Source organism: Raphanus sativus, unplaced genomic scaffold (genome assembly GCF_000801105.2).
Source record: "Raphanus sativus cultivar WK10039 unplaced genomic scaffold, ASM80110v3 Scaffold3524, whole genome shotgun sequence".
In the NCBI taxonomy this organism is placed as follows: domain Eukaryota; kingdom Viridiplantae; phylum Streptophyta; class Magnoliopsida; order Brassicales; family Brassicaceae; genus Raphanus; species Raphanus sativus.
In genome coordinates this window covers 1-10,245 of record NW_026618830.1, presented here as the reverse complement: position 1 = coordinate 10,245, position 10,245 = coordinate 1, and the positions used below count along the sequence as shown (strand labels likewise).

Genomic DNA, 10,245 nt, shown 5'->3' with positions numbered 1-10,245 from the left:
TATAAATCAGTCATACATATACAGTTTTGTATATTGTTTGGAAATTTAAGTCCACGCTAATTCTTTTCAGAATAATGCCATGAAGGCATATTCCTTTGCAAACTTACAGACAAAGAAGCATATTCTGCTCAATCACATATTAACCAATAAACAAATTAAGTTAACGTGTATACGAATTCTGATTGTACATGGAATATATTTGTGAATATACACTCAATTTCTAAATTTTAAACAAGTAGCCCACTTTTATAGCCAAGGTATAGTACAATAAAAGCTCTAAGAAACATTTTTATTTTTTAAAAAAAGTCAATGGAAACAGAATTTATAAGATAAGATATTCTACTATACTATAATTCTGGACAAATTAACATTTTCTACTTCCATAAAAATAGTATAATAGAACCATTGTTGGTTGTTGCCGAAGAAAGCGCGATAAAACAAACGAAAGAAATATTTTACGGAAGAAGAAGAAAAGAGAACCTGGGGATTTGGACGGTAGACGTACTCCAACGAAGAGAGATCCAAGATAAGAGTTTTTTCCACGTCTTATGGATTCATGTCGTCTCTGTATCTTCTTCTTGTAGCAGACATATATTCACATGATTGATTTGAAGCCCCTACTGATGAGATCCATCGATCATCGTCTAATGGAGGAATCAGCTGATACGTCTTCCTCTTCTTCTTCCTATTATTTCTCCATTTTCACGAATAATCCTCTGATTTCCGCTGTGCTAGCTTTCACCATCGCACAAGTCATCAAGTTCTTCACCACCTGGTACGTGCACGTATCACTCATATATTATTGCTCTTCTTCTTCTTCGATTAGAGATTATTTGATCGTACTATTCATAGCTTCTGAAAAGGGTATAGATAAAGATTTGCATTTAGATTATTAATGAGTTGCGAGCATCAGGTAGAAAATTAAGCTTTGAAAGATATAATGAGTTAAACTATATGTTTGTAAGTTTTGTGAAGGTATAAGGAAAAGAGATGGGATTTAAAACGGCTTGTTGGGTCTGGAGGAATGCCTTCTTCACATTCGGCAACAGTTACAGCTCTAGCTATGGCTGTTGGCTTGCAAGAAGGCTTCGGAGGATCACATTTCGCTATCGCTTTAATCCTCACATCCATTGTATGTTCTGCTCACTCAAACCACTTTTGCATTAGCATTAGTAAGCATGCAAGTCTACGATGATATTAGCGTGAAATACTCTTATATTTTTTTTTGTGCTCTTCTAAGTTCTAACCGTACTCTGAAATTACTTTCACTAATAAGATATCTCTTTATCATGTTAAATCTTTATATTATTATGTTTATTCTTCTGTTTTCCACATTATCTTCTAGCATCCGTTATAACACCTTCTTTGTCATTTTTGATGGTTACGGTTCTTAGGTGATGTACGACGCAACTGGTGTAAGATTACATGCTGGGCGCCAAGCTGAGGTTTTTATGTGATTGTTTTCTTTTTGGTGTTACAAGCTCTGTTTCCTTTTACTGACTATGGGCTCCGTTTCATTTCCAGGTTCTCAATCAGATTGTGTATGAACTTCCTGCAGAGCATCCCCTCGCTGAAAGCATACCGTTGCGTGAACTTCTCGGTCATACCCCTCCACAGGTGAGATTAGACCAATACAGACTTTCATGTTAGACAAAGTAAGAGACTGGTTGTGGCAAGCATATCTTTTTTGGTGTCATGTCATCAGGTCGTTGCGGGTGGAGTGCTTGGAATTGCCACTGCAGTTTTTGGATACTTGGTCACCTTGATAGTCAAGTAGCTGATTAACAAAGTGCAGTTAAAGCTCGCATTTTCTGTTCCAATATCGTGTGTGGATGCCACTGCTGCGTAGCTGAAACAGCCATGACAAGCAATGGACTCCGGAAACTGGATTATTTTTGTGTGTTTTTGCTGGTCGATCTCTTTGTCATTGACAACATGCTAGTATAGGTTTGATCTTGTAAGGAAAGCATGAAAATGTCATTACACCGACATACTAGTATAGGTTTGATCTTGTAAGGAAAACATGAAAATGCTGATTTTCTCTAATTTATTTGGCTCATTAAACACATGTCTTAGCATTAACTTCTGTCTCCTCTGTCACGTGGTGGATATTGATTCTTTTTTAATGTTGATTCAACCTCCTGAGAAGAAACAGTAGATGTATATAAGTAAATACGTCAAGCTACTAGGGACATGGGAACATACTTGTCTTCTCCCGCTGCGAGATCACCAGTTCAAGAATCATCATCAGGAATATAAGAGGTTGTGATTTTAATTGGTTCTCTACTGGTGAAGTCCATGAAGCGTATTGGATGAAGAAGGATTACAACAGAAAGATTAGTCTATATCCCCACGAAAGAGATTTAGACATTGGACAGTGAAAAAATAATATTGATTTGATTTTTTTTTTTGGTTTAGACTGATTTTCAGCAAATGTAGAGAGGTCAATAAGCTAATCTTACAACATTTTATTAGTTTTTCTTGTAAAAATACAAGCAAGTTTTCTAAAATTATAGGGGTCAGTTGACCCCTTTCAGTGTACCTCCGCCATTGTGCCAGGACTTTACCTTCCACTATCTTCACTTCTAAAGTAACTATTTCAAAATTTCAAAACTTATTGTTACTTTCTTAATTTTATTACTAGATCTTGATCCGTGCGACCGCACGGGTATTAATTTTCAGTTTTTATTTATTTATACTAAATAGTATATTTGTAATATTTGATCGTTTTATATTGACTAAGCTAGGGTGGATATTTGCATATCCACTCGAATTCCGTTAAAATATATTCGGGTTTGAGATTTTGAGTTTAAAGATTCTAGCTCTATTCAGGTATTTATAAACTTTGGTTCCGGTTTTATTCGGATCTTTGCGGGTTTGATAACCCGTTTAAATTATTTTTAAATTTTTTAAATTTATATATCTTTAAATATCCCTAAATCTTTAAAAAAATATAACATGTAAATTTGAGTAATGTAAGCCAAAGTACCTAAATTAAAATTTTAAAATAGGTTTAACTTGAATATTTGGATGAAGAATAAATATATATTTTAAGTATTTTGGTGTTTTGATTATTGTTTATCTACTTTAGATGTTTACTTTCGACTATTTTTTATATTTCAAATATTTTAAACAACTTAAAATAACTTATATCTTGGATATTAACTCGAAAAATAGCTAACATATTGAAGGATATAAATATGATTTAAATACATTCGAATATCTGAAATATTTCGTTCAGATAAGGTTTGGTTATGGTTCTCTAGATACCAAAATGGTAAATCCGTTTGGATAGTATCTAGTTTCGGTTCAAATTTGATAATATTTTTTCGTTCAAATTTGTTAAACGAAGAATTGATATTATAATTTCCATGAATTTAATTGAAAAGTTAATGAAGTATATTTAATTCAAATTTAATTTTAAAAAACACATTAATGTAAGTGAAAAAGACAAAGCATTAAAATAGGAAGTATTATTTAATTGTGTATTTAATTCAAATTTAATTTTGGAAAACGCATTAATCAAAGTGAAAAAGACAGCATTAAAATATGAAGTATTATTTAATATCAGTGGCATAGAAGTGTAAATAACATTGAAAACTAAGGGATATTATATATGTGTACTTCTCTTTTAATAATATAGATATTTAGTGTCAATTTGACTCAGTTACTTATAAAGTTCTTCTGTAAATATTTTTTTGCAAAATCTGCACAAAACCATGTTTCCGTCTATAATATTTTCTAAGTACATGACTCAATAAGAAACGTTTTAAGAGCATCTCCAACCCCACTCCATATTTTACTCTATTCTCAATTTTGGAGTAAAATATAGAGTGAGGTTGGAGATGCCCTAAGTAATGTTATATTGTTCACATTTATTTCTGCTTTCTTATACATTAATCCATCCCAATTTCTAGTGAAAGCACCCTTTCATTAATTAGAAACTTGGCAGAAACAGAAACGTGAGTTAAAAGAAGTACCATAATAATGAATTCATAAGAAACCAAAGACGGTCCACAAGCAGTAGAGGGGACTGTCAGGAGGACCACGTGAGTTTGTCGTTGGTCAAACACGGACCCGCCTTCCCCCCAACCAGGACCGACTAAACCCATCCTCGCCGCTCCTTCCAAGATCTCTACCCGTACACGTGCCATAGTCTTCATGAAACTGCTTCCTTCTAAAATCTTAGAAAAATTTACACCTCAAGTCATTTTTGTAGTTGTTAATATCACAAAAAGTCACTTCTTTATACTGGAGCACTTTTTTCTAAAAGCTCGTTACAAAGAAGAGGAAAGAATCAGTTTCAGTTGACTCCCAACCATGAGCCTAATAAAACTGGCGGGCTTTAATATAAGCCATTGATATCTTAAAAACATGGACGGCTCAGATTGATTTACTCAGATCTAGATAGGATAGTTTTCTTTCTTCAACACGCACCGTTAGATTAGATGATGTCATTTTGTCACCGACAGCCTAGATTGTCCACATGTTTTAACCTTTTTCCTCTAGTCTTCACCGTAGAAGAAAAATCTCTTTTCACGTCTTCGTCATCTCGTTTCACCGTTGCCGTTCACCATCCTAACACAAAAATTTTGTGCTAATCATTCAGTGTTAAGGTTTGTGACTTTCTTAAACTTGATTATTAAGGCTTATTCACTGTTTATCATCTATAATCTTCGACCCACCTTACTCTGTTTTCAGGCGTCGCCATGGCGGAGTACTGTCTGGTCATCGCCGGCGAATGGGAATCTTCGGCTCGGCTCATATGAATTTTCCATTCACTGGAAGAAGGAATCTGTCATCCCACCAAACTTCAAGAATCATGAATCCTCTCACAGAACTACTAAAGGAGCCATCTTTATTGAAGGGGTGAAGAATTCCATTGAAAGAAATAAACTTTCTAGAAGGAGAAAGCTGTTTACAATCATGTACATGTGTACAATAAAATTTGTACACAACAATTCTTGTATAAATATACACATAACAGAGACAATGTAAGAATAATATTTTAGAAATTAGAGAAGGATTGTGGTTACAGACACACCTATGCATATTCTGTACACAACAACAAAGTAAACATTTCATAGTCCATTCAACTAGCTTTGATAATAATGCGATAGCCTTAGAAATTCACTGTAAAATTATTTGTTGGAATGAGTACATGTTGATAACAAGACCTATATGTACACGTTGCTATGACTTTGATCATCAGAATAATGTACATATCCATGTACACTATTTATTTATACCAATGCACATTAGGATGATGTACACATGGATAAAAAGACCTATGTACATTACTCATGTATACAAATTTACAATGCACATGAGGTTAGTGTGCAAGTGGTGTGGCTTGATCATCATAAATAATGTACATGTGTACAACGAGCCCTATGTACACTATTCATTTATACAAAGCTACATTGTACATAGAGGATACAATTTTGATTTATAATTCCTAATCTTGTTTCTTGTTTCAGCATTTGTCTTGGAACATAGCTCCAATGTAAAGCATGTGTCTTGGGTCAGTGACACCGTCCATGCTTCCTCCGTTATCAAAGCCTCGATATACTCCATTACCCTTGGTTAGAATGATACAGATTTTCATTTCCAATAAATGTAAACAATCCATAGTCCGTTTAACTAACTTGGATAGATAATAATGCAATAGCCTTAAAAACTCACTCTAAAATTCTTTATTGCAATGAGTTTCAGATTATATATTTTTGTTTATCTGGTAAGGTTTGAATATCATGAGATGGAAAAAGCTATTGAAGGCTTAGAGAAATAGAGATTAATGTACATGTGAACAACAAGACCTATGTACACGTTGTTGTGGCTTTGATCATCAGAAAGATGTACATGTGTATAACAAGATATATGTACACTCTTTACTAATACCAATGTACATTACGATAGCGTGTACACATGGATAACAAGACCTTTGTACACCACTCATGTAACAAATTTAACGTGCATGAGGATACTGTACACATGGCTATGGCTTGATCATCAAAAATAATGTACATGTGTACAACAAGACCTATGTACACTACTCATTTATACAAATTTACAATGTACATGACGATGACCCGTAAGCTTTATCATCAGAATATGCACATACAATTCAGCTTTATCATGTGGTTAATCACTTGTCTTGGAACATATCTGCGACGTAAAGCTTGTCTCTTGGGTCAGCAACACACATCATGGTACAGATATCAAATGTTAAAGTCACCAACTGCATAAAGAAAGAAAACACATGCATGAATGACCTCCTAGTCGTTTCCACATACATAACAAACATGCATAACAAGAGCACAACAAAACAGCTTTAAGAAATCACATATTAAAGAGCTGGGTGCACACTTGACGAGAAAGTATAAGATGCATAAGCATACACAAGAACACACCAATGAAGAGCGGAAAGTACACTTAACCAGAGAGTAACATGTTATTTTCTACTTTTACACACAAAAAGAAACTATCAAGCAAAGGTATGACATTGTGTTATCTTCAAAGTTCAGTTAGGCATTTTAGCGAACATATGGTCTGCAACTCTAAAAAAAATATTTTTGCAAAGATAATATCGTGAAGTTACAAGAAGTTGCAAGGAGAAGATTCTAAACTAAAAAATCTGCCTCGTTGTGATCTTAAACAAAAAAGAAAAAAAAAACAAAGCATAAATCAAGTAAATCTGCCTCTGCAATTCAATTAAACGGCCTCAGAACACAATGGATGCAAGATCTTTAAACAAGTGAAACCCTATTAATCGCTACAACCGCAAATCTCACCGAAACAGTGCTCTTTACCGGCTCGCCTCCCGCTCCTATGCATGTCTGCAACTCGATGATACCCTAATCTCCCTAAGATGGGAATCAGAAGAGATGAAGAAACTTTTGCCTTTTTCTCTCCTCTGAGTTTCTCTACGATAAAGATTAGAACCAAACTCCGAAATCTCTACAAAAAAGTATAAAAAAAAGTTTTCACAGTCGATGGGATTTTGAATTTCAAATCGAAACTGAACCCTAAAGACCAAAAGAAACTGAAACCATTTAGTTAGTGTTTTTTAGGGTATTTTTGACATTAGCCACTAAGAAAGTGTCTTAGTATACATAAGTGACCTATGATGATAGTGAAAGTCATAAAGTGACTCAAATGGTAAATCTCTCAAAATCTTAATCAAAGATTCTAAAGTTACCGTTAAAAAGTACAAGTGTATCTTTAAAAATAATACCACTCTCGGGAACTACGTTAGAAGTTCTAACTTTTTCATAAACTCTTTGGTTCACCCGAGATTCCTCGTAATTGTTTGTGATTGTTCCCATTGCTGTCGCTTTATATTAGTATTAACATTGTACTTAGTAGTAGTGTAATGGTGATTGTTGAGTCACTTTCTCCCCACGTACAGATGATTATTAATAATACTATTTTCTAACCGTGTTCGCAGCAGTTTCACGAACGAACCATATCTGAGCATTATTATAAAAACCATTCCCAATATTAATCTGAAAATGATTACAAATAAAAACTCTGGGGCATATATGATTCTGTGTGAACTGATAATTTAGAGATTTACAGTCAGGTTAATGATCTAAAACAGAACAAGTGTTTAAGCGATTATTCAAACAAAATGGTGCGTATAGTTGCATAATTATGCAATAGTATAAAAGATTTTTTTAAAGATGGATGTAACGTTTTTCAATACTGTTTTGTGATTGATACCCGTTTTGGCTTAGTGAGGTGTTCTACCTATTATTAGAAAACATTGTTTTGTGATTGATATTAAAACGATACAATCATCTTCGTTACACCAATCAGATATATACTGGATTATACAAATATATGAATTATCTAAAACAGAAATCATTGAGTGGAATAATAATGCGGATACGAACCAGATGCTCTATCCACTCTCTAGAAACACTTCATTTTGTAGTACGTTGAAAATGCTCTATCCATATAACAAATATCAATACTTATCACGAACCAGATCTGAGTATTAAACCCACATATCTACACTATTTTTCTTAAAATAAAAACAGAGAAAACGTTGGGGCTGTCTATGTATATTAATATTTGCCATTCCAATAGAAAAAGACAGAACTAATTGGAGTCATCAAAGACTATCTATCATTCTCTCTACTACAACAACCCATCTGGGCATTATTGGTCTCTCTGCTAAATCTCTCACGTCATCAAGTTGGGTGTACGAGAGTGACGACTCTTTGATTGCTTCGCCACATCTTTCCTCACTTCGATATACACTTAACTTTCAATCCCCTCCTCCAAGTCATCTCTCTCTCTCTCTATCCAATTACATTTTATAAAGACTATACTGTTCCTGATTTATAAGAGTTGAGTATATATATAGACCATCTCTGCTTCTTATCTCTATCTTGAGAAGAATGAGATCTCAAGGGCTTGGACCAGCGACGCCGCCGGAGATTACTAACGGAAACGGGAACACCGGTTTTGAGTTTCAGAAAGGTGCAAACCGGACACCAAACCACCAACACCGGTCCACCATCGGAAAACCAGCACCGTCCAAATGGGACGACGCTCAGAAATGGCTCTCCGGCGTTGGTTTCGCTCGCGGCGGCGGCGGCGGCGGAGAGAAGAGCCAACACCACCACCACAGCTCGAGGAACTGCAAACCGAGAAACTCGAACGCCGATGATCTCAGGCTCATAGCTTCTGCTTCGCAGAGAGAACGCGAGGGAGAGGATCAGTACGTCGAGTACGACGACGAAGACGGAGCGGGAAGGCCCGAGGTGGAGACTAAGAACGTGGACTGCGGAGAGACAGGCGGTGGTTCGGTCTGGAGGAAAGAGAGTGTTATTAATCCGACGGCTGTGATTCGTTCGGTGTGTGTGAGGGACATGGGGACTGAGATGACTCCCATCGGTAGCCAAGAGCCTTCTAGAACGGGTACGCCGGTTCGTGCCACGACGCCGGTTGGGAGGAGCCCTGTGACGTCACCGGTGAGAGGTTCTCACGGCGGCGTCGAGGCGGTGAGGACGGAGGCTAGAAGCGGCGTTGCGAGTGATGATAATAATGAGAAGATTAGGTTTGGAGTTAATGATAATAATGATAAGGCAATGAATGCTATGGAAGCTCGAGCCGTGGCTTGGGATGAAGCTGAACGAGCTAAATTCATGGCTAGGTGATTAGCATTAGTTAATTAAATTAATGTTAACGTGGCTTCATTATGTAGCAGTGCTAAGTTTTGATGGAAAGTGATTAGGTATAAGAGAGAGGAAGTGAAGATACAAGCTTGGGAGAATCATGAGAAGAGAAAGGCTGAGATGGAGATGAAAAAAATGGAGGTAAGATTTACCGTCCAATGGTAAAATTACACGTGTTCAATCCTAGTTATTTTCAGTTTTTTCGTAGAAACCAAAAACATTGTGGATTGGTTTGAGGGAAATGCGTGGATGTTGTGTAGGTGAATGCTGAGAGGATGAAAGCTAGGGCAGAGGAGAAGTTGGCTAACAAGCTGGCGGCGACAAAGAGGATAGCGGAGGAGAGGAGGGCAAATGCGGAGGCGAAGTTGAACGAGAAGGCGGTGAGGACGTCGGAGAGGGCTGATTATATAAGGAGAAGTGGCCACTTGCCTTCTTCTTTCTCCTTTAAGATTCCCTCTTTCTCTCTATGTTGGTAGCCATTGTTTTGTGTGTTTACTTATTACTCTCATCAGTATTGTCTTTAGAATGTAACCGTGTATGGATTTAGTGATGCAATAACTAATGGACAAACGTTAACGGTTTCGTTGAAGTAGATAGATAATAATAGAAGAGCAAGTTTGGAGATATGATAACAGTGTTAGTAGTACGACCCAACTTAGAAAGGTACTAACAAGTCCTGTCTAATTGGAAGCTCCAAATCTTGATTTTCCAAGCGTCCCCTCTTGTGAGTCACTTAAAACTGTACAATCCTTCTAGCTAGTGCCTCTCATCCAGACATGTAACTTTGCTAGCACATAAATTATATTGGGTGGAAAGTTTTCTCAAGCATTTTGTCAGTTCTAATTTTCTCAATGAACCATAATATCCTTGGAAAACATCTTTCACGACAGAATTCAAATTGACAAAAAAGAACATGTGGTAAAGTTTAGTTGAGCACCTTTTGAATTTTGCACAGCTAAAACAAAAAGATCTACATAGATAATGATTGTTGCACAACCAACTTAGTCCAGTGGTTAACAAGCTCAGGGAAAGTTGAAGGGATTAAGATTTGTGTGTG

The 10,245-nt window shown here is 36.1% G+C and overlaps 2 protein-coding genes across 2 annotated transcripts; both read left to right on the top strand.

Moving 5' to 3' along the window:
* Window positions 1–406: 406 nt before the first annotated feature.
* LOC130506664 (uncharacterized) lies at window positions 407–2,042 on the top strand. Its single transcript, XM_057001354.1, has 5 exons — window positions 407–775; window positions 976–1,132; window positions 1,395–1,445; window positions 1,525–1,617; window positions 1,706–2,042. The coding sequence occupies exons 1-5, from the start codon at window positions 600–602 to the stop codon at window positions 1,775–1,777; spliced, it is 549 nt and encodes a 182-aa protein (XP_056857334.1). The 5' UTR covers window positions 407–599; the 3' UTR covers window positions 1,778–2,042.
* A 6,041-nt stretch (window positions 2,043–8,083) lies between these two features.
* On the top strand, window positions 8,084–9,768 carry LOC108832944 (uncharacterized). Its single transcript, XM_018606396.2, has 3 exons — window positions 8,084–9,166; window positions 9,248–9,329; window positions 9,449–9,768. The coding sequence occupies exons 1-3, from the start codon at window positions 8,409–8,411 to the stop codon at window positions 9,662–9,664; spliced, it is 1,056 nt and encodes a 351-aa protein (XP_018461898.1). The 5' UTR covers window positions 8,084–8,408; the 3' UTR covers window positions 9,665–9,768.
* The last annotated feature ends 477 nt before the right edge of the window (window positions 9,769–10,245 follow it).

What these genes read in the sequence shown, in the direction of transcription:
- LOC130506664 (XM_057001354.1), top strand. Translation starts at nt 600, where the DNA reads ATGATTGATTTGAAGCCCCTACTGATGAGATCCATCGATCATCGTCTA. An exon ending in ATCAAGTTCTTCACCACCTG is followed by an intron (nt 776 to 975) that starts GTACGTGCACGT and finishes AGTTTTGTGAAG; the next exon opens with GTATAAGGAAAAGAGATGGG. An exon ending in CTTTAATCCTCACATCCATT is followed by an intron (nt 1,133 to 1,394) that starts GTATGTTCTGCT and finishes TACGGTTCTTAG; the next exon opens with GTGATGTACGACGCAACTGG.
- LOC108832944 (XM_018606396.2), top strand. Translation starts at nt 8,409, where the DNA reads ATGAGATCTCAAGGGCTTGGACCAGCGACGCCGCCGGAGATTACTAAC. An exon ending in CGAGCTAAATTCATGGCTAG is followed by an intron (nt 9,167 to 9,247) that starts GTGATTAGCATT and finishes GAAAGTGATTAG; the next exon opens with GTATAAGAGAGAGGAAGTGA. An exon ending in TGGAGATGAAAAAAATGGAG is followed by an intron (nt 9,330 to 9,448) that starts GTAAGATTTACC and finishes GATGTTGTGTAG; the next exon opens with GTGAATGCTGAGAGGATGAA.